At 45.7% G+C, this 24061-nt stretch overlaps 1 protein-coding gene across 3 annotated transcripts in view; it reads left to right on the plus strand.

Moving 5' to 3' along the window:
- The window catches only part of CMTR1 (cap methyltransferase 1), a 53547-nt gene that overhangs the window by 10169 nt on the left and 19317 nt on the right, over positions 1-24061 (plus strand). For 2 of the 3 annotated variants that reach the window (XM_086371477.1, XM_086371478.1), the window contains exons 3-13: positions 2581-2732; positions 4226-4384; positions 7185-7277; positions 8926-8997; positions 10081-10175; positions 10297-10369; positions 15239-15437; positions 16196-16314; positions 18236-18332; positions 18644-18776; positions 19435-19614. In XM_086371477.1, the coding sequence (XP_086227603.1) occupies positions 2581-2732; positions 4226-4384; positions 7185-7277; positions 8926-8997; positions 10081-10175; positions 10297-10369; positions 15239-15437; positions 16196-16314; positions 18236-18332; positions 18644-18776; positions 19435-19614 (1372 nt within the window). Of the gene's footprint in view, positions 1-2580; positions 2733-4225; positions 4385-5847; positions 6054-7184; positions 7278-8925; positions 8998-10080; positions 10176-10296; positions 10370-15238; positions 15438-16195; positions 16315-18235; positions 18333-18643; positions 18777-19434; positions 19615-24061 lie in introns of those variants that run through there. The other variant, XM_086371479.1, reaches the window with a different exon arrangement.

The following is a 24061-nucleotide window of genomic DNA, read 5'->3' on the forward strand; positions in this document are numbered from 1 at the left end:
TGGTGCTGTTGGAGCTCTGTGGAAGGGAAAGTCAGGCCTTTGTGCTAGGGAAGACTTTGCTCTTCTCTGAATGTCAACCCTTTGCGAATCCGTGTTCTCACAAGGAGATGGATGGATCAGTGCAGACAGGCTTTAGAATTAGAATGTAATCCTCAAGTTATGAATATCTGTATAAAGCCCATTTTGAGTGTATAGAGAATTTTTTTTAAATGGCTGTCTTTTGTGCCTTTCCTCAAATGCTTCCCACAAGCAGCCAAACTTTGAGTCAACGTCTCTTCTCAAGGACCTCCTTTCTTTCTTAAAAGAATTGTGCTATGTTGCTAAGTTAGGGTTTTTTTTTTTAACATTTATTTAAAATTTTGATAGCTAATATATTCACATGGTTCATAAATCAAGAAATATAAAAAGATAGCCACTATAAACTCTAGTGATATAAAAATAGAAATCAGGCTTCACTTTTTCCACTTGTTCCAAGGAATCGTTTTGGTATTCTTCTCTCTGCCTCAACCGCACATGTATGGCTAATCACTTTTATTGGTCTTGTATATCTTGCCTTCCAAAAGCTCTTTTTGTAATTACAAGAAATAAAAATTTTATTCTATTTTATTCTTATTGTCCTTTTTGAGAACATTAAAGTTAGGATGCCATGCTCATGGATATGGTCTCAGTCTTCTGTTATCCAGTTGACAGTGTTTCTTGGTGGTCTCATCATTTCAATACATGGAGTGGAGGTTCCCAAGTTTTCTTGGTTCTTGACACTCTTAGTGTTGCCTTAACTTTTTTCACTATGCCTTTAAAATAACAAAAGAAATACCTAACAGGTTTGTTAGTATTTAGGTCTAAATAGCAAGCATTTATATCCTAATAACTACCAGATGTTTGCAAGAATAATATTCATAAATTGAAGAAACTAAAAAACTTCATTCTTTTAAAAAATTTTTATTGTGAGCTGCACTGGATCTTCGTTGCTGCTTGCAGGTTTTCTCTAGTTGTGACGTGTAGGAGCTACTCTTCCTTGCAGTGCAAGGGCTTTTCCCTGCAGTGGCTTCTCTCGTTGCAGAGCACAGGCTCTGGGATGAAGGGGCTTAGTTTTCCGGCACCATGTGGAATTTTCCCAGATCAGAAATTGAACCTGTGACCCTGCATTGGCAGAGGGAGTTTTAACTACTATTCCACCAAAGAACAAGCACAGTTGCCTATTAATGAGGTTTGTGTACTCCTGAGCACTGTACAGCTTCTTTAACCTTGGGATCAGGTTGAACACTGCCACTGTAATTTCCTGTTCTGCATTCCTCCTGGCTTGTGGTTTATACCATTTTCAGTGGTAATATGCAGAAATTGTTTTACCAGATTTTTTTTTCTTTGCTCACTCTGTGCACCATGGAAGATCTGCATTCCCTGATCAGGGATCGAACCCCCGCCCCCTGCAGTGGAAGCATGGAGTCTTAACCACTGGACCACCAAAGAAGCCCCCTGTTTAACTGATCTTTGAGATAGAATTTATTTCCAAATTTGCGTGGGTTTGCCTAAGAAACGACTTGAATAAAACTGTATTGGGTTGGGATATCTTATTCTTTTTTTTTGGCCATGCCATGCAGCTTGCTGGATCTTAGTTCCCTGACCAGGGATCTAAAGGACCTGGCAATGAAAGCACTGAGTCCTAACTACTAGATTGCCAGGGAATTCCTTAAAATCTAAGAGATTCACATATCTATCAAAGAGAAGGAAAGATGCAGTTATAGTGATTATCTAGACTGTGGCTTATCCCACCTTTGGCCGGGAGACAAGTAACCCACCACTTCTAGTAGCTGCTGAGGTGGGTCTTATTTGGAGTCTTTTGGCAACAAAATTGCTAACAAATGAGCTAATGGCTTGACTCCCCCAGGCCGGCAGCTCCCTCCTGGAGTCTTTAGTTGCAGCTCCTCTACTCCCCGCCTCAGTTCAGCTTGGACCCCGGTCTTCTCTCTCCTCCTCCTCTTCCTTTCCTGTCCCCACCTCCCCCTTCACTTCTTCCTTTCTCTTCACCCACTTTGAGTCTGTGAGCCAGCTCTTTGAGGCTGTGCTGTAGACACCCCCCTCTCAGCCACAAGTTTGAAGGGCCATGAAAACAGAAAGCTAGGTTAGACAATCGCAAACTAGTAGTCCCCATGATAGAATTGTTGAAAATGAAAACAGGTATCAGTGTTTAGAAAGGGATGTTCAACTAATAAATAGCAGCAGAAATAATAATCATATTGTTAATAAATTTTTTATTTGACACTGCACTCCCAAATATATTTTTTCACTTAATCTTCAAACAACTCTATGAGGAAGGTATCATCCCAGTTTTGTAAGAGATGGGAAAGGAAAACTGGATTTTGAACTCCCATTGTGTGTCAGATACCCTTAGGAGCCTTCAGTGGCCTTGCCCAAGATTACACAGTTTAGACGAGGGAGAGAATACATTTGACCTGGGTCACTTAATGAACTGTGTGTGTGCAATGCATATACCGAACACTAGTTGTATAAATGAAACTTGAACTTTTAGAGGCTATATTGTGCCATAAACACACTAAAACATTTTCTTTTTTTCTTTTCTAGCATCTGCCACCAGCCTTAGTGGGTCTGACAGCGAGACTGAGGGGAAGCAACGCAGCTCGGACTCTTTCGACGATGCATTCAAAGCAGACTCTCTTGTGGAGGGAACTTCCTCCCGCTACTCCATGTATAACAGTGTGTCCCAGAAGCTCATGGTATGTCAGCACTTGGGTTGGGTTTCTAAAGCTCTACCAGCAGAATGAGAGGAGGGAAACTGTTGGTAGGAGAAGCAGCAAAGCGAGGGCGTAAGTTTTCCCTCTGCTTCCCAGCTGCTGTAGTTCAGTAGAGAGGGCGTGACCCCTTCCTGATACATGTATCACATTGAATCATCCCTGGGAAGCGGCTGTTCAGGCCTGCTTCTCCTGTCCAGAGCTGGGGCAGCCTTTGGTCTCCTTAGTAGTGAGTTCTTATGAGCAGATGTGAGCACACAGATGTGTGTTGGTGGATAAGGGGGCTTCATGCTGAAATTTTTACTCTAGTGAGTGATCTTAAAAAAAAAAAAAAAAGACTAAAATCCTGCTCACTCCCAGGTTCCTAAATGGGAGTAGAGCTGTCTTCTGTGTTAACTTCCAAAGGAGGGCCCAGTTTTCCTTTCCAGCTTTGGTACCCTGTTGATATACCACAGGAGGAAGGTGGAAGAAAAGACTTGCATACTTCTCTTACCAGACTTTAGTATATGTGCAAAGGTCAGGGAAATCCAAGTTTGTCTTCTGTCTAGCTTCACAAATATAGTTGACGTCTCCATTTTCTGTTGGAGTCATTTGAGAATGAGAACTGCCACTTCTGAAGTCGTAGTCAGGATTCTGATTTGGGGGCCAAAAACTTTGGGAAAGTGGGAGATGGGAGGGTTGGTGACTCAGACTCCGACCTGGGGAAAGGTTTGTGGCTACTGTAGGAATTTCATCCAGCTGCTGAGCCTGCAGTGCCCCTTCCACAGGAAATACAGGCCTCTAGAGGAAACAGGTCTTTAGGGTTGGAGTTCTTTTATTAGACAAAGGTATGTGGGTTTGGGGTCTCTGGTTTTAGGGATATGTAACTGGGCCCAGGACTCTAGAGGTTAGTGTAAGCTTTTTAGTTAGTTGTGACGTTTAAAAAGATGTTTCTGTCCAGTCTTACAGTACCTTCCGTACCTCAGTTTTACATGAAGTGATTTTTCAATTAATCTCTTGATTAAGTGGGCTCCTACAAGCCCTCATTGTCCTTCCCTAGTAAGGCCATTTGACTGGTTAAGGGTAAGGTTTAGAAGTTGCCGCTGGAAGCAGTTCCATTTTAAATTATGTTCTCTTTATCAGCTCTGCTCTAGATTTACTTCTCACTTAATCAGACAAATTAGCTGGAAGGGTAGTTGTGCAAATGTCCAGTGAGATTCATTATGTACTCTTGGTGCCTTTAATTACAGCTATGAGGTCCTTCTCATTTATCCAACTTCTGGTTGCCCTAGACTTTCACCTCCAGAATAGACAGCCACGGGGCTCACAATCAAATTGCAGTTATTAGGCTAGAAGGAAAACTTTAGGCCTTACTCGTTTGTATTTCTCAATTTAATACAGTGTCTGACACAGTAGAAAGACTGAATAAATGTCTTATTTATGTAAGTGCTCCACTTCTGTTTGCTCATATAAATGCACCATTTACTTCTCTTTTTCAGGCCAAGATGGGCTTCAAGGAAGGTGAAGGATTGGGTAAATACAGCCAGGGTCGGAAGGACATCGTTGAGGCCTCTAATCAGAAAGGTCGACGAGGCTTGGGTCTGACACTGCAAGGCTTTGACCAAGAGCTGAATGTGAACTGGCGAGATGAGCCAGAGGTACCTGTGTAGCGAGGAGATGGAAGGCCATTTATGTCTTTATGAAACCATATTAACAAACCAGAAGTCCCCAGAGGCAGTATGATCAGGGTGGTTGGTGGGGATTGGAACTACTTACATGGAAGATATGGGGGTGTCCAAAATGGAAAAGAGGAGCCTGGGGGAGATACGGTGGGATATGGATTTGTTTCCTGTTGCTTCATATAAGACTGGGTCTAAGACCAGTGGGTAGAAGATACAGAAAGGCAGAGTGTGTCTCTCACAAAGAACTTGTATAAATAGATACAGCTTTTCACCAGTGATGAACATGCCTAAGGAGGTAGTGAGCGCCCTCTGCTGAAAGGATTCATGTGAGCCAAATGAGGGCCACTCTCCTACTGTGTGAGTAAAAGATCAGGTGCCCGCCAAGGTCCTTGCACCTCCTCAGGTTTATGATATCCTGATATTAAATAGGTGTTTGTTTATGCCAAATAGCTTTTCTCTTGTGGGTTTATTCTGCTTATCTCCTTGGGTGTGAGTTTGTTTTAATCCTGAATATCTAAAGAGATTCCCTTTTGATGGCATAGATAATGTTGAGATTTTATTTTTATTCATTTACTTATGCCCTACCTTAGTCCACAGAGGATTTGAAGTGGGTATAATAAAAGTACCTAAAAATAATGGTAAAATGTTACCATTATAGAGTTGAAACTAGAGAAGATAAAACACAAATGCCTAGCCTATACAGTTGGTGTAAGTTGAGCTTCAGATGTTGCTCTGAACTCTGTAAAATTGATATTTTATTTGTCTCCCTGGTGTTCCAGTTCAGCAAAGAAGTTCTGTGAACCTGTGCATGATAAAAGCCTAATAAAGTGTCAGAGTAAGACGCTAACAAACCAGGAGTTGCTGGATTCTGAGAGTGGTCCTGCTGTGTTGCCTTGTAGTTGTACGGAGACTCAACAATGCAAAATAGGCAAATATTTATAATTGGGGCTAGATGTAGGTTTCTACCTCCAAATTCCTTGGTACTTTCCATGTCCTCATTTATCTAAAGTGAGTGAAAAGTCCCTACCCTCTCAATGGGGCAGAATTAGAACTTTGCTAAACTTGGAATCTGAAATTGGCTCATAAAATCTGTTTTTAATAGAGACAGGCTGTTGAAGAAAAAGGGGGTTTTTTGGCCTTGTCACATAGCTTGTGAGATCTTAGTTCCCTGACTGGGGATTAAACCCTGGCCATGCCAATGAAAGCTCCAAGTCTTAACCACTAGACCACCAGGGAATTCCATGAATAATTTTTTTGAGGCAAGACTGACTTAATCACCATTTACCATAATTCACTTTTTTTCCTTAAAGATAATCTTTTGGTTAAGAGTTTGCCTCAACTATTTGTTGGTGGCCACTTCTTTGTGTGTGTGTGTGGTTGTGGTTGCTTTTTGTTTTTGTTTTAAAATTTAATTGTTTGCTTATTTTTGACCATGCCAGCTCATGTGGGATCTTAGTTTCCCAACTAGGAATTGAACCTGTGCCCCCTACAGTGGAAGCACAGCGTCTTAACCACCGGAGCATCAGGGAAGCCCCACCCCTTTAAGGTAGTTGGTCTGGGCGGCCTGAGGTGAACGTCCGACTCCTGGAGTCACCGCATGGAGAATGCTCCAGTGGCACCGCTGTCCAGGAATACGGAGTGTAAGGTGTGGAGCTTTAGACAGAGCTCACTTTGTAGGTAGCTGTGATGTTCACACTTCCGGGGGAGGTTGAATCTGCTGTTCCTCTCCAAAGGAGCATCCATATTGTGTATGAGCTTCTTTTTACAGGTTATAATTCACAACTTTTATACCTAAAGGGACTGGATTTGACCAGGAGGAGAAGCCATGATTCACTGCTAGATTCATTGACAAAGTTTTCAGTAATTTTTCTTTTAAACTTTTTCTCTGTTGATGGTAGTTGGCTTGCCCTCAAGACCTTGCATTGAGATACCATTTTATGCCTTTCAGAGCATGTAATATTACCTTTAATCTCATTGCTTCAATTCGCAATGCTGAATCTCTTCTCCACACTTGCTTGGAGGGAAAATGTGGAGCTGCCAATGCAGGTTAGCCACCTATTTAGGTTTTATAATCGTTGTCTCTTCAGCCCTGTGAACTTAGTTCTGGATGCACATTAGAATCACCTGGCGACCTCTAAAAAAATGTCCTTATACCCAATCCCTCTGAGACCAACAGAATCATATACTCTGAGGGTGGGGCCCAGGCATCAGTACTTTTTAAAAGGTCTACAGATAATCTTAGTGTGGCTAGGATGAAAACCACAGTTTTAGCTTGGTAAGGAAAGTGACTGAAAAATTAAGAGGAAGCAGCACTAGAGAAGCCAGTTTCTACTGTGTCTTGCAATAAAAGGCATCAGTAAGTGAGGCTTATTGCACTGTCTTCCTGATGTAATTACCTTATAGACTTATATTCTTCTCTCTGTCCCCACTGCTCTGACTATAGGCCACCTGAGTTAAAGACTATGTCTTTTTACCTCTGTGTACTGAGCTTTTAGTCCACAGTAGGTGTTCATCAAATAATACTGGAACAAATGAAAGAAACTTTGAAAGTTGGAGAAGTTTCTTAGAATTCAAACCAGAATTGGCCCTGGCCTTTAGAAGCTGAACTTCAGAAGTCTGGCTCCGTTTTTAGGTCTGACACTGCCGTTGGCCTCAGCTTCCTGGACACTTCTCACTCTGAGCCCCTCTTGATTGTTTTGGGGAAAGCCCTGGTGAGCTGGGGCTTGGCCCTGAGGGTCTGCCTTACCTGACTTGCTTGCCTCTCTTTTGTTTGTAGCCCAGTGCCTGTGAGCAGGTGTCATGGTTCCCAGAATGTACCACTGAAATTCCTGACACTCAGGAAATGAGCGATTGGATGGTTGTGGGGAAGGTAGGAGTTGCGGAAAATGTACTCTGAATTCTTGACACTTCTGACATTTCTCCTCCTCAAATCAGGTGTGTGTATCTGTATACTCACAGTTTAAGAAAAGTGTGAATTTGAGCTTTCTAGCAGGAATAAAGCTACGTCAAGAGGGTGTCAAGAGCTTCACGGATATGCCCCTGGAAGATGTGGCATGCTGGGCTTTTTTCCTCCTAGTCATTTACCTTGCAAGGCAGCACAAAATGCATAACTTCTGTCTTCCTCTTGGCTGCTTTTTAGAGTAGCTTATTATACACCTGTGTATATTCTGGTCACTACTGGGCACTGTTCCAGGTAGATAAAAAAGACTACCCCTGTCCTCAGAAAGGAATGAGAGAGTTGTTACAAAAGGAATTTGTTTATTCTCTTTCTGAAAAATTGTAAGAATTAAGTATATAGTTTTACCAGATCAGCATGTTCCAGAGAGCAGTTCTCAAAGTATAGGGACTTGAGGGATCTCCATGACCCTTTCAGAGGGTCTACAAGGTCAGTTATTTTCATAATTCTGAACAGTTATTTGCCTTTTTCATTCTCATTCTCTTGCAATTGTCCTGAGAAGTCTTCCAGAAGCTATGACACGTGACAGCACATGCTGAATGCACATGTGGGCAGGAGACTCTCTGTCTTGTGTAAGCTGGGTGCTGAGCTTTGCAAACAGGGAAAACAGTGCCACTCTTCCCAATCATTTTTTTCCGGAATATAGTTTCCGTACACATTTATTGATATTAATATAACATTTTAAACTTGGGCTTCCCTGGTGGCTCAGAGGTTAAAGCATCTGCCTGGAATGTCGGAGACCCGGGTTCAATCCCTGGGTTGGGAAGATCCCCTGGAGAAGGAAATGGCAACCCACTCCAGTACTCTTGCCTGGAGAATCCCATGGAGGGAGGAGCCTGGTAGGCTACAGTCCATGGGGTCGCAAAGAGTCGGACACGACTGAGTGTGTAAATATTTCTTACTAAATATTTAAACATCTCTGTTTTAATTTCTAATAATAAGGTATATAAATACACACACACACACATATACACGTCTATCTCCCACAGAAACAAAAGCTGTTCAGGATCCTCAGTGATCTTAAAGAGCGTAAAATCTGAGAATACCGAGTTTGAGCACCACTGATTTAGAGGCAGCCTCACTCGTACATGACGCTGAACTCAACATCCCCATGAGGCTCCCACGCCCTTGTTTTCTGTGACGCTGCCAAGTCAGTGCCTGAGGTCCTGCCTTCATACTCACCAAGGAGCAAGAGGCTTCCTGGCTAAAGGACAGCCTCTGTCATTTTGGGTGTTCCCAGATATCCCCCATCCTTCTGCCCCGCCACACTCTAGGGACAGACAGCTTGGGTGTCTCCTCCCTGTTTGCTTTTCTCAGCCTCAGCATTCACAAGTCTTGTATCCATATGGTGCTTTCGCGGGAGCCCCCAGGGGGCTGCTCCTTCTCGCAGCCGTCTGGAGCCGAGCCAGGGGGATTTAGGCTTTTCTCTTTCCCGTCCCTCAGGGGTTGATATTCTCTGGCAGGGACTCAAGCCCCCTTTTGCTCTGCTCACTCAGAACCCTAGATTCCCCCCAAATGCAGTCACATGTGGTCATTATGGATTGTTTTCTTCTTCCTGTAGAGAAAGATGATTATTGAAGATGAAACAGAGTTTTGTGGGGAAGGCCTGCTTCGCAGTGTGTTGAAGTGTAAGGTAAGGCCTCATGGCTAGAGCTGGCGCTGAAGATTTTGTGTGAGGGGCTGTGCTGGGTTTTTCTTATTCTTTTGAGTCGGTTGTGGGGAACCTGAAGTTTAGCTAAGATTTTTTTCCTGGAGAGCAGATGTCAGTTTGGCGTGTTTCTGTGAGCATCCTTTTTCCTGGTGACTCCCCTGCCCTGCAGTGTTGTTCTGTCCCTGTGGTCAGTAGCCAGGGAGGGAACCACTTAATTTCAGTGGGTGGGTTCATCGTAACCCTGAAGGGGGGCTGGCGTAGTGGAAGTTTTGGAATCATTGTTCAGTATCAGAGCTGAATTCAAATCCTAATTTTGCGGCTTTTTTTTCTTTGCTGAGTGACCTTGGACCATTTGCTTTAGCTTTTCTGAGTTTGAGTTTCCTTATCTTTAAATTGGGAAGAAAAAAATACTCCGTGTTGTTAGAGTTAAAAAAGATAGTCAGTGTTACTCTCCCCTTGACATCTTCTGACCTGACCTGACTTTGGTCAGGAGGTGCATTGCCTGGGGCAGGGTGAGCCGGGGAAACTGAGGAGAAAATGAGTGGGAGGAGAAGCAAGGCCTGAGACGAGCCTCACGGAGCTTATTTTTCTGGCAGGTAGAGAGTTGGAAATATCCTCAGGTAAAGTGGGGCTTTCTTTTTCCAGAGAGAATTAGAAGAAAGAGAAGGGTTCCTTGCTGGGAGGTAGGTGCCCTCAGAAAAGCCTGATCTTGGTTTGCCTACCCTCTTTCTGGGTACACCCTTCATAGCAAAACTCTGGTCCCTGCCGAGTTGCTGCTGGAGTGGAGAAGCAGGCTTGCAGCGAGGGTTAGCAGTGCCAGAAGGATTAATACCACTTACCATGTGGCAGGCACGTGCTTGCTTCCCTTCTATTTTGTGCCATTTTACAAGTGAGGTAGTTGAGAGGGAGAGTGATCGAGCTGCCTGTCTGGGGTCACACATCTGGTCATTTCAGAGCTGGGATGCAGCAGAGGCCTAGCTTTTCAGAGGGCTGTGAATCCGGCTCCTCAAGCTCCATCCTGAGGGTGATGCTGCTCACCTTGTGGTTCTGATTCTCTCCGGGCAGAGTGTGTTTGATGTTCTGGATGGGGAGGAGATGCGGCGAGCTCGGACCCGGGCCAATCCCTACGAGATGATCCGAGGAGTCTTCTTCCTCAACAGGTTTGCTGGCATTTCCCTCCCCTCCCCTCCCCCGATGCACACTGGTTGATGTTCCCATTTGAGCCTCAGCTCTCCCATCTGTCTGGTACTGAGTATGCTTTTCTGTCTTGCTTTGTTGCAGGGCAGCAATGAAGATGGCTAACATGGATTTTGTGTTCGATCGCATGTTTACAAATCCAAGGGACTCTTATGGGGTGAGAACAAGATTTTGCTTCTGAATTCATAGTGCTAAATAGGCTTCAGCTTCAGTGGCTCAGAAATTGCCATTTGTACAATGCTAGGAGAGTATTCCTGCTGGGTGATGGAGATGCATTTTGTGATGAGATATATTTTGTTTTGAGTTCTTCAGCTAGGGTTCCACAGTGCTTCCTGTGGTCCCAGGAGTGCCCTAGTAAGCAGTTATCTCTAGGGCTTCAGGCCCGGACTCCCAGCTCCCGACTCTGCAGAGCCTGCTCTTCACTCCAGGTGGAGGAGTGCAAGGCTTGCAGCAGTGGAGGAGGGGCATTCCTGACCAGATCAGCAGGTGTGGCCTGCATAGGCCAAGGGAGCAGGGAGGTGAGGGCACAAGTTAGTGCATAGGCCTCCCTGCTGCGCTGATTAAACATGTGTTTATCCAGCCCCTGCGTTGTGCCGGGCACAGTGCTACACACCAGGAATACATGGATGTGCTCCCTTTCCCCATGGTGCTAGGTTCTGGGCATTCTGGGGACCTGAGAGCAGGTAAGGGTGAGGGTTGGATGTGTGTAGAGCCTCTCCATGCTCGTTGACGTGTAGAGGCCAGTTGCCACCAGGAAGCTTGAGCCTGCCTCTTACAGGGTCGGGTGGAGTCTGAGTGCAGTCAGCCCTCTGTGTCTGTTGACTCTGCGATACAGAGGGCCGGCTGTACACCACCACTTTATGTAAAGGACTCAAGCATCTGCAGATTCTGGTATCTGTGGGGGGACCTGAAACCAATCCCCTGTCAATACTGAGGGACGACTGTGAGCAGTCCTTACAGTGAGTTAATGTTCCAGATTGAAACTTGTGACATCATCTGATTTGGTTGCTGCTGTTTCTGGTATGAGAGGGCAGTACTCTGGGAAATGTCTGAGTGTTGAATGAAATGTGGGCATCTGGGTTCTTTCACTGGTCTGTTTACAATCAGTATCATGTCTGAAGGTCGGGGGCAGGTAGGAAGTGCAGCATTTAGTCACAGGTGGTGTCACTCAGGGTCATACCTTCTTTGCATCTCAGCTACCTCATCTCTGAAATTAGCCCTACTAACCTGCCAGAGAACCAGGAGAACCAAGAGACTCTTAAGGTTTGTTCCAGCTCTAAAATCTGTGCCTTCAAATGTGGCCACTTTCCCTTTTTGCTTCTGTGAACAAGCTTCGTGTGGGATCCTAATTACAGGTGGTGGATCGGAATGATTTTCTACTTTACTACTCTCATTTTTCTGAACACAGACCCTCCATATGATAGAGAAAGAAAAAAGGACATTTCATTCTAGCTTTCCCTTCAGAGTTTCAAAGCATTTTCACCCTGTCCTAGAAGGTTCGTTCTCTGACAGTGCAGGGGCCAGGAGCCGGCTGTTCCCAGTCCAGTTTCTGCCTCACTCAGCCTCCTCCTGGTAGGCCCCGGATTATCCACTGCTTAAAGAAATTTGTTTTCCAAGTTCTTCACTGCTTCAGCTTCACCTGCCTGGTTGTCTCCTCCATGCTGGCAGAATGGCAGGTGGACCCCTCCAGCCTGTAGTTACTTCTCTCTCCCAGGTCTCCCTCCCACCTTACAGTACCAGCAAGCTGTACGAAACGGCTCTTGGAATTAGCATCTTGAGAAAATTACATTGATATAGTGTTGATTTAATTTTCTGAGCTCCGAATGATTTCCCTTAAATCCCTGCCTGGCAGAGGAACTCTGTCAGGTTGATGGGAAATCACAGCGTCATTTTGGGCTTTTGAATGTAAACGCCTCCAGCAGCTGGGATCTGGTTATTGTCTTTTGCTGTCAGGAAAATGAAGTAGGCATCAGGGTCGTACCATTCAGGTGGAGGGTGGAGATGTTACATAGGAAAAGGTGGCTGTGTTTGCGATGCTTCAGGCAGCTTCTTGACTTGCATTGATTGATAGTGGCCATGGAGAATTGTCCTTCCAGAGAAGTTCTTCTACGCTCCACTATAAAAGTGATTTCTCTTCAGCTCCTAGTGTTTGCTTCTGTCTGTTCACCCCTGTTTCCTCCCAAGGACTGGAGTGACCGCCAAGCCCAGCAGGCTTGTTGTGTTTAGAGCAGTCCTAGCAGACGTGGGAGTGGCAGAAGCCCCAGGCACACGCCCAGGTTTGCTAGAGTCTCAGTGGCTCTTGGATCAGGGAACTTAGAGTAAGAGTGCAGACAATGTGAAGCCTAGCAAAGTGTGAGGAGGTTGGAGATGGGAAGCTGGGGGGAGGCTCTTTGAGGTTTTTCAGCATGTTTCTGCTTCTACAGGTTGTGGTAAAAGGAAAAAAGAGGCTAGGGAAATAAAGAGATCATAAACAAGAATTGGAAGGGGCCAGGAAGAGAAGGGCGTTTAGATTCTTTGGGTATATGGAAGCGTATTATATATAAACGTTACATGAGGGACTTGTGTGCCTGCGGTTATCGTTGTGGTAAGAAAGCATTGGCTATGAAGCATAACAGGATACAAAAGCTGAATGTAGATCTTTAAGTTTCAGCGCTGTCTTAGAAGAAATTAGACAGCACTTACAAAGTCCCCGCTGCCTGTGGAGCACTGCGCCAGACTCTGCAGAGAGAAAAGGAGGGGAGGGACAAGGGCCTGCCTCTCAGGGAGCTGGCTGATCGAGTTGAACTTCGTGTCGTCTTAACATTTGTTCAGTATTGTACAGTTTTTAAGGGTCTTCGACATAAGGTACTTTGTTTAATCCTACAATAGCCTTAAGAAATAACCTACATTAGTTCCAGTTTGTCGTTGAGGAAGCTCAAGCTTAAAGACATAAATCGTGTTCTTGCCTTTGACTGCACAGTCAGTAAGTGGCAGAGGTGAGAACCCTGGCCGTCCTTTCTGTGAAAGGAGCGCTGGCCGCGGCCTGCGAGGGTGACACGTCTTGAAATTACAGAACAGATCATATTTATGCTGTCTTTTTGGAGGTGAGGTGCTTTCATTGATTCATTCTCCTTTCTTCTCACAGTCTTCTCACATGGAGAAGCTGGCGCCTGGGGCTAGGGCTTGGCCTGTGATGAGAAACAGTGTGTTCACTCTTTGCAGTGTGTGCAGGCCTTAAACTTGTGACGCCTGCCTCACTACCGCTTTGCAGCCTGGGAAGTGCTGCATAATATTCTTGGCGTATGCCATTAGGTCTTTTTTAGTGTGCAAATGAATACAATAAGAAAATATGAATAATTGATGGCTCAGGAACAAAGAATGTTAGGGTGGTGGAGCAGAGGGAAGGGAGAAGGAACTGATGTGGCCCAGCACACTGAGTGGGCTTGCCACAGGGTGATGAAGTGTATTTTTAGCTACAGTCCCTTTCTCCAGAGACTTTTTCTACTGTTGTGATCAAGCTAGATAACCATCATCAGATGCAGAGCCCTTGTCACCTCACAAGTGACTGGACTGTGAGCATTAGTATTTCCATTTCTTTCCTATAACTGTTTCCCCTGAAGCCTTCTGATCTTTATCTGGCAGTTAGAGAGCTCTGGACAAGCACCCAGCCGTGCCAGACTTTGAGGGAGAGAAGGCTGCGCTGTCGTAGCCCTTCCTGCTGGATGTTCATCAGGGTCCCCTGCGGTCACCCCTCTGGAGCTCAGCCTCTTGTCACCAGTGCAGATGGCACGTCTCTGCCCTGGAGGCTTGAGACAAGTGGAATTCACCCTTGAGGGCCCAGGTGTGTAGAAGAGAAGTGTAAACACAGTCTAGATCTGCATTCAGCATACATTAAATTTAATTAATTTGGCCAAGCTGTGCGGCTTGTGAGATCTCAGTTCAGGGATGGAACCTGGGCCACAGCAGTGAAAGCCCAGTATCCTAACCACTAGGCCGCCAGGGAACGCCCAGCGTTTTATATTAAGAATTTAAAGCCACTTAAGTGGCCAGAACTAATCATCAAATACAAATGATGATAGTGTAATTCAGTCATTCTTTAGGTGGCTGGGTGCTCTGATGGCTGCCTAGATCAGTGGCTCCTGTTCTCCCAATCTAACCAGCTTCCAGCTCTGCCCTGCGCAGGCCCTGGTCAGCAGAGGGGCAAAGGCAGGAGCGGGGGTGTGCAAAAAAGGAGGACGCACAGGGCACTGTGGGGTCTTGGATGGAGTCGTGGAACGAACGAGGGGTCTGGTGAGGTCTGAAGCATGTCTGGGCTGTAGTTCATAGAAATATACCCGTGATGTCAGTTTATTAATTTTTACAGCTGACCGTGTAAGATGTTACTAAAGCTGGGTGAAGGACATGTGCGAACGTTGTCCTCGCAACTTACCTGTACGTCTAAAATTATTCCATGATAAAAACTTAATTGGAGGGGAAAAAAAAGGTAGCGTCTAGGAGGAAGGGACAAAGGGACGCAGAGACTGTCATCTGGAAGGTGAGGCCCTGGGCTGGGAGGAAGTGATGTGAGAGCCCCTCAGACTCTGGTTGGACAGGAAGCCTGCGTCTCCTGCTCAGGCTGACGGGATGCTGACTAAGCAGTGCTGCAGACTGTGAACAGGTCGATTTGTGTCTCGGCGTTTCTCTTTCCCTGTCTGTCATGTGGGGGGCTAGAACATCTACCCCACTCGTTGGGACTTTCGTAAGGCAGGATATGGTGGGGAAAAGATGCTGAGAAATAAAACATGCACACTTGGGTGCCCATTAGGGTGTTTTATTAGGAGTCTGAGCTGGGTATGGTGGTGTGAAAGGCATCAGGGGTGTTTTGAGGTGGGGATGGGTGACTGAAGGCAGTGGTCTTAGAGGACACTTGCCTGGTGGTTGTGGCTCTGGCAGGAACTCTGCACTGTGCTTGCTGAAAGGCTTATTTTACTCCCCTGCTTTCTCTTTCCTGCTCCCCACTGAGGCATTTTTCCCCTCTTCCTCCCCTGGCTTCCACTTACCTCTGCAGAAGCCGCTGGTGAAGGACCGGGAAGCGGAGCTTCTGTACTTTGCCGACGTCTGTGCGGGCCCGGGCGGCTTCTCGGAGTACGTGCTGTGGAGGAAGAGGTGGCACGCCAAGGGCTTCGGGCTGACTCTGAAGGGCCCTCACGACTTCAAGCTGGAGGACTTCTACTCCGCTTCCAGCGAGCTCTTCGAGCCCTACTACGGTAGGGACACGGAGGAGGCCCCAGGGACCCAGAGGGACAAGTCTTATCAGGAGGAGTTACTGTCCACGTGCCATGTTTTCTGTCCCGGGGCTCTCAGCCTGGGGTTCCCAGCCCATGTCATGAGGTCTCAGTCTCCTTTTGACTATGCCTTTTACCCCAGGCCTGTGGGATCCAGGTTAACCCTCCAGTAGGCAAACTTGCAGCAGATCCATGTTAATTTCTCCTTCCTTCTCTGGTGGTGACAGGAGATAATAAAACTGTTTGATCTCTGGCTGAGAACTGGTAGGGTTATTAACAAATACAAACCCACACCCATCCCCAGCCTTGTATGCCAGATGCTCAGCAACCGCCTAGCAGTTCCCTCCACTCTGTCTTGCTTCTTGTGACTTGGCAGGAAATTCCAAGTCCTTTGTTAACAGAACTTACGAAGAAGTTGATATTGCTTCCTAAATGTAGGTGCTTTAAACACACGTTTGATCTTGAACATGAAGACCTGTTTCAGTTGATGGCTCACGGCTGGTTGACTCCTCTTGAGCTCTCCTCTACTGTAGCAGGGCCCTGTTTCTGCCTCCTGGCCCATCACTGCAGGGCAGCCTTGTGTGACGGGTCCTTCACTGAGCTGCTCCTCACAGAGCTCTTCTCCTGGGCCTTGAGGCCTGCCTGGTACCTGTGTTCACAGCCCTGGCGAGGTTGTGTCCCGCTGCCAGGGAGGCACAGGGCGGACGAGCTAAATGTGAACCTTGTGTCCTGTCTGTCAGGTGAGGGTGGGATCGATGGAGACGGAGACATCACCCGCCCGGAGAACATCAATGCTTTTAGGAATTTCGTCCTGGATAACACCGATCACAAGGGCGTCCACTTTCTGATGGCTGATGGGGTAGGTAACCTGCTCTTCATGGGGTGATGATGTATGTTTTTATTCTTTTTGTACATCTTTTCCATTTGTAACTTTGTCAAGGCTCTGCTGTTATGGTCATCTTTGCTTGGGGCAGGCGGATCTGCCCAGCTCACTTCCTCAACAGGCCTCTGGTGAGGGTGGAGGCCTGGTGAGGGGGCACCGTGACTAAGACGAACTCGGCAGAGCCGACAGGAAGGACGTTTCCATCGTTTGTCACCCAGGCGCTGCTCTTGGAGAGGCTGTCTGTACACGGCCACTCCTAAGCCTCAGGAGCAGCTGATAGGTGACCACGTAACCAAACGCAGCCACTCCATGTTAATTAAGACTCCATATTAAGACTCTGCAAGAGGCTGTGTCAGTGGCTGGGCTGAAGAAGATACTCAGGTTGCCCATTTCTTGGGCAGCTGCCTGAGGCGTAGAGGCACCCCTGCAGCTTTCTCCCCTAGTAATCTGACGCTGCCGGTAGTCTTCTCTGGACTACCAGAAAAGTTGTGAGCCACAGCTTCGTGTAGAGAGAGGTCAGAGAATGCGGCAGTTAATCCAGGGTCACATGGCCAGAGTTGCAAAAAGCTTCTGGAGCCCCCTGGGCAGCCTCTTAAGCAGTAGCTGTGTGGAGAGGGGAAGAAATGTTTAAGATGTCAGCACAGGAGCCGAGCGTGCCCTCAGTCCCCAAAGATTGGTGCCTAGCAGGGGACATCAGATAGGCTTGGGTGGAGGGAGGGGCCGCTTCCGCTGAGCCTGTCGGGGTCTGATACGCTGGGGAGGCAGCCGTGCAGGGCATCAGCTCGAGTGGCAAACTCAAGGATTGTCCCTCTGACTTAGCCAACATAGACTGGTGACCCACATGGGATTTTTTGTGTGTGTCTTTTTTCCCCTCTCCCTATAAACAGCTGTGCATTTTAAGAAGCATCTGTAAATCTGGAAGACATTACTGAACAGTTTTACTTCTGGAGACCAGGCTGGGGCCAGTTAAATGGAGGCCAGCCTCTTTGCTTCTCTTAATTATTGTGATAAAAATCACATAACATAAAATGTACTGTTGCAGCCATTTTTAAGTTTACAGTTCAGTTATGTTAATTATAATCATGCTTTCATGAAACAGATCTCCAAAACTTATTCCATTTTACAAAATTGAAATGCTATGCCCATTAAACAATAACTTGCCTCTTTTCCCATCATAGCCCCTGGCGTCCCTCACTCCCCTGTGAGCTTGGCTCTCTGCTCCTTGCTGGGATCTCACAGGGAGGGAGACCACTCCAAGAACAGCAACATACATTTTTCATACAAACAGCCTGCCCAGAGACTCTGCCAGCTGGAGGAAGAGGCTCCATGGTCCTGGGACAGGAGGGGGGGTTTTGTGAGTAAATCTGTGGTCAGCAGAGAAAGGAAGATTCTTGTGACTATCAGAGTTAGGCAGAGTTTCTCCTGTCACCAGACTGGGGCCTCTTCAGTGGTCAGCCCAGGACTGAGGGAGCCCATACAGATTTAGCCACACGTGCTCCCTGGGTCTCACTGGACTCACCAGGGCATTCAGTTTCCTGACTTGTAGTTGGCTTGTGACCAGCGTATTTTGCCTCTGTTCTGCCGTATCCTTCCCTTGGATTCCAGCATGAGTTTTAAAATTTTCTGGACCATCTCCTTGGAGGAGCAGATCCCCAGGAGCGATACAGCAGGAAAACAGCACTGGCTCAGTAGGCAGGCCTGGGTCCCAGGTGCTGTCTTTACCACAGGGAGCCATACGACCACGCCAGAGAATCTAAACACCAGACTGTATCTGTGTCAGTCAGCTGGTGGAGACCAGTGGAGACACCTGAAGAAGGTTCAGGGAAGATGAGGTCGGAGCACCCTTCAGTCCTCGTCACTTCTCTTTTCTGCTCTGATCCTTGCGTTCTCGTTTCAGGGTTTCTCAGTGGAGGGACAGGAGAACCTGCAGGAGATCCTCAGCAAACAGCTGCTGCTCTGTCAGTTCCTCATGGCGCTGTCTGTTGTCCGGACAGGTGACACTTTGCCGTCTCCCCACCCAGGACCCACCAGAGGCCCTGTTGTACAAGAACATGTGTTGGGGTTGGCTTGAAAGTTAGCTAATGGTCTGCTTGTATGAGATGACACATGGTGGAATGAGGACTTTAGGGGGGAAAGTGCTATGGAATCCCCAAAGTCCCCTCTACAACTCTTTCCCTTCTGTGGCCTGTGACTTTTAATGGGCCCAGGTATCTGGGCCCTGACTTTGTCATAGTCCCTGAGATGACACAACTCATTTCCTGGAGTGGAAGCTGCTGACTATCGTTGGTGTTTTCTCTTAACCTAGGAGGCCACTTTATCTGTAAAACCTTTGACCTCTTCACACCGTTCAGCGTGGGGCTCATCTACCTGCTGTACTGCTGCTTTGAACGAGTCTGTCTCTTTAAGCCGATTACCAGCCGTCCTGCCAACTCAGAGAGGTGAGGCTTTCCTCTCCCTTTGAATCGGACTAGTTGGCTAAATGTCAGAACAGGAAAACCTGGTGCATCTCTGGCATGAGCAACTCAAGCTACATTAAAAAACCCTGATTTAAAAAAGTGATTGGAGCCAAGAGGACTTGGATTTTCTTGGTTCTCTGACGTACTGTTCAGCCTCCGCCTCCTCCACCAACCTTGTTCACCACATTTTTGTGGGCGATCCTTGGCTTGGCCCAGGAGGGTGAAGGAGGCCAAGGAAGGGTTACCTGAAGGACAAGTGGGCCACAAACCAGAGTCACTGTGTGCATCCCAGATGGGACGCAGTGCCCGTGCATCTTGTGAGAGAAGAGGCAGCCAGTCCGAATTGCTAGGTGGCTTGTTAAAAACACAGATTTCTGGGCCCCATCCCTGGAGAGTCATTGCCCTTAGCAGACTTCCCCAGCTGATGGTGATTCAGCCAGCCTGGCACAGGGTAATTGGAAACTACTGCCATAGAGAGTAGAAACACAGCCCAACATAAGAAGGAAGGATTTGAGGTGAACTTTGCAGCACTCTGTTCTTGGTATGTAGACAGGGGTTTTGTGACTCAGCAGGAGGTTCAGGGAGGAGGAATTATACCGGGCAAGCTTGCTCAGTGGAGTGACAGGGTCTCTCCTCTCAGGTATGTGGTGTGCAAGGGCCTGAAGGTGGGCATAGACGAAGTGCGGGATTACCTCTTCTCAGTCAACATTAAACTCAACCAGCTGCGGAACACTGATTCTGACGTCAACCTTGTGGTCCCCTTGGAGGTGATCAAGGGAGACCATGAATTTACTGACTACATGATACGGTCCAACGAGGGGTAAGCAGACCAGTGTGTTTTTTCCTTCGTTTCTTTTTGTTGTTGTTGTTTGCTTGCATCCCCAGGGTATCAGGAAAGCCCTAGGGATGAAGAGAATGAAGAACTGAATGACTGGCTCTTGGTATCACTTTGTCCGTTTTGAAAAACTGGTAGCTGAGATCGGTTTGCTCGCTCCAGGGCTCCCTAGGACTTTGAGTACCTTGAGGACTTTCATCCTGCTCCCATGCCTTGTCAGAGGGCGGCTGGTGGGAGCCTGGCTGGCATAGCCCTGCCCGTGAGAGCCTGAGTATGATAGTGAAGCTAGAGGGCAGACTTGTTTTGTGTCCTTGGAGGAAGGAATAATCTCCCTTTAATTGTTTCCATTTGTAGAAGGCCATCATCGTTTGCTGTCCCATGAAGTCCCTTAGTTGGAAGCAAGAGATGGCTGGAAAGCAAGTATATAGCATGCTTTTGGAAGTTTCTGGTATCAAAACTTTTGCCAGACCATGAGCGTCTCAAATAGGCCATCTGAATGCTGGTTTTGTTTTTGTTTTAACCTTCATTAATTGTTTTCCCCTCCTTGTTAGTGGTGATAATTTAAAGTTGTGCCGGTTGGCTCAGTTTTCTAAGTGGGCAAACCTCATTGAACAGTTTTCTGAGGAAGCTTGGAGAGTTGTATAGTAGCAATGAATCAATAGAAGTGCTTGCTTAGGGGGCCAAACATGTACTGGAAAGGTAATTTCTAAGTGGAACCCCAAGTCTCCCAGAGAAGGTTGAATGTATGGGTGGCCCTAGGGAAACATAGGAGGAGAGGAAGTCTTTATCCATCTTCTCTCAGTATTTTAACTTTCCATTCTGTGGTACTGCTACATAAGCTCGCTCATCTTGATGTAAGAATTGGCACCAAGGTGGAGCCGGTACTAAGTTTCAGCGTGTTGTAGATGAGGAAGCAGGCCCAGGACCGGAAATCAGCAAAGCCAAGGCTTTGTCACAGTTCTGGACTTCTTTTTGTTGAGCCGTGCTGCAGTTTCATACGGGTGTGCGTGGATGCATGGCAGAACTGGTCTTCTCAGAGCTCCCAGTTGCAGAGTGTTTAAGCAGCCTGGTAAATTGATTTGTGTCTGGTATATTGGGGATGTTTTTCCCAATCTGTGGTTTGCCTATTCATTGTCTTAATGATGTCTTTTGATAAGCAGAAGTTAAAATTTTTTTGAGTCCATTTTTAAATTGTAAAATACACATAACAGAATTTATCATTTTAACTTTTTTTTTCATTTTAACCTTTTTTAAAATGTGAAATTTAGTGGCATTAAATATATTCACACTGTTCTGCAACCATCACCACAATGCATTTCCAGAGCTTTTTAATTATCCAAAGCGGAAACTCTCTACCCGGGAGATGACGACTCCTGTTCCCCCATCCCCAGCCACTGGCACCCTCTGTTATTTTCTCTCTGTGAACTTGCTTATTGCATGTACCTCATATAAGTGCATTCATACAGCATTTGTTCTTTTGCCTCTGGCTGTTTCACTTGGCATAATGCTTTTAAGATTCATCATGTTGTAGTATGTGTCAGGGTTTCATTCCTTTTTTAAGGCTAAGTAATAATCCATTATATGTGCATACTACATTTTGTTTATCCATTCAGCTGTTGAGAACATTTGGATCTTCCTCACGTTTCAGCTATTGAGAATAACGCTGCTGTGAATGTTGGTGTGAAAAGTAACTGTGTCCGTCCCTTCACTTCATCTGGGTATACATCTGGAAGTGGGATTGCTGCACTACTTTACATTCCGACCAGCAGTGCATCAGGGTTCCAACTTCTCCACGTCTTCACCAACACTTGTTATTTTTTGATTTTTTTTTTTCCCATAATAGCCATTCTAGTAGGTCTGAACTGGCTCTCATTGTAGTTTTGGTTTGCATTTCTCTAATGACTAATAATGTTGAATATATTTTCATATGCAAATTGGCTATTTGTATATCTTTTTTGAAGAAATATATTCAAGTCCTTGGCCCATTTTTTAAAAAATTTTATTTTTTATTGAAGATAATTGACTTACAGTATCATATTAGTTTTTGGTATACAGCATAATGATTTGATTTTTTTTTAAATTATTTATTTAGTTTCAGCTGTGCTGGGTCTTCATTGCTACACATGGGCTTTCCTCTAATTGCAGCGAGCAGAGGCTAATCGGGGTGCTCAGGCCTCTAGTTTCGGCGGCTTCTCTAGTTGTGGAGCACAGGCTCTAGGACTCTCAGGCCGCAATTGTGGCCCACAGGCTGAGTTGCCCCAAGGCATGTGGAATCTTCCCGGGCTGGGGATTGAACCCTTGTGCCCTGCATTGGCAGTTGGATTCTTAACCACTTGACTACCAGAAAGTCCGATTTGATATTTTTATACGTTAGAAAATGTTCACCAAAGTCTGCTTACCATCCATCACCATAAAAAGTTATTAAGATATTATTAACTGTATTCCCTGTACTGTACATTACATCCTGGTGACTTACCTATTTTATAACTTGAGGTCCGTACCTCTTAATCTCCCTCTGTCATTTCACTCATACTCCCCATTCCCCTCCCCTCTGGCAACCACCAGTTAGTTCTCTATATCCAAGAATCTGTTTCTTCTGTTAATGTTTGTTCATTTGTTTTGTTTTTAGATTCCACATATAAGTGAAGTTGTATAGTATGTATCTTTCTCCGACTTATTTTACTTAGCATAATACTGTCTAGGTCCATTCACATTGTTGTAAATGGCAAGATTTCATTCTTTTTTATAGCTCAGTAATATTCCTTTGTGTATATATATACTACATCTTCTTTGTTTATCTATTGATGGACACTTAGATTGCTTCCATATATTGGCTGTTGTAAACAATACTGAAGTGAACATTGGGATGCATATATCTTATTTTTGTCAGAAAAATAGCCAGAAATGGAATTGCTAGATCATATGGTAATTCTGGCTTCCTTGGTATACCGCTTAGCTGGTAAAGAATCCGCCTGCAATGCAGGAGACCCCAGTTTGATTCCTGGATTGGGAAGATCCCCTGGAGAAGGGATAGGCTGGTTACCCACTCCAGTATACTTTGGCTTCCCTTGTGGCTCAGACCTGCAAGGTTGGAGACCTGGATTCAATCCCTGGGTTGGGAAGATCCCCCGGAGGAGGGCATGGCAACCCACTGCAGGATTCTTGCCTGGAGAATCCCCATGGACAGAGGAGCCTGGTGGGCTGTAGTCCATAGGATTGCAAAGTCAGACATGACTGAAGTGACTAGCACATGGTAGTTCTATTTTTAATTTTTTGAGGAACCTTTATACTGTTTTCTATGGTAGCTGTACCAGTTTACATCCCTACCAACACTGCATGAGAGTTCCTTTTTCTCCATATCCTTGCCAACAGTTATTTGTTGTCTTTTTGGGATGGCTGGATGGCATCACCAACTCGATGGACATGAGTTTGAGTGAACTCCAGGAGTTGGTGATGGACAGGGAGGCCTGGCGTGCTGCGATTCATGGGGTCGCAAAGAGTCAGACATGACTGAGCGACTGAACTGAACTGATTCTGACAGGGGGAGGTGATATTGTGGTTTTGATTTGCATTTTCCTGATTAGATTAGTGATGTTGAACATCTTTTCATGTGTTTATTGACCATCTGTATGTCTTCCACAGAAAAATATTTAAATCCTCTGCCTATTCTTTAATCAGTTTTTTAAAACTATAGTTTAATCAAGTGTTTTTTAAGTTGAAATATAGTTGATTTCCAATGTTGTGTTAGTTTCTAGTGTACAGCAAAGTGATTCAGTTTATGTATGTATATGTTATTTTTCAGATTCTTTTCCGTTATTACAAGGTATTGAATATACTTGCCTGTGCTATAGAGTAGGACCTTATTGCTTATCTGTTTTATATGTAGCAGCTTGTATTTGGTAATCCCAAACTCCTGATTTATCACTCTCTGCCTCTTGCCCCTTGGTAACCATGTTTGTTTTCAGTGACTGTGAGTCAGTTTCTATTAGTCTATTTTGTAAATAAGTACCTGTGCATCATTTTTTTAGTTTCTACATCAAAGTAATATTGTGTGATATTTGTGTCTGTCTGACTTTCTTCACTTAGTATGATAATCTCTAGGTCCATTCATGTTGTTGCAAATAGCATTATTTCATTCTTCTTTAAAGTTGTCTACAGAGAATCCCTTGGTGTGGGAAGCCTCTCCCTTCCACGTGTTTTTTTTTTAATAATTAAAAAAATGTATTTATTTTTGGCTGTGCTAGGTCTTTGTTGTAGCGTGGGCTCTTCTCCTTGTGGTGAGGGGGGCTACTCTTCACTGCGGTGTGTGGGCTGCTTACTGCGGTGGCTACTCTTGTTGCAGAGCACAGGGCTCTGGGGCGTGCAGGCTTCCGTAGTTGCACAGGCTCCAGAGCACAGGCTTAGGAGCTGGGCGCATGGGCTTTGTTGCTCC

The sequence above is a fragment of the Bos grunniens genome, chromosome 23 (genome assembly GCF_055505025.1).
Source record: "Bos grunniens cultivar Pamir isolate PY7600 chromosome 23, Bosgru_T2T1.0, whole genome shotgun sequence".
Taxonomy (NCBI): domain Eukaryota; kingdom Metazoa; phylum Chordata; class Mammalia; order Artiodactyla; family Bovidae; genus Bos; species Bos grunniens.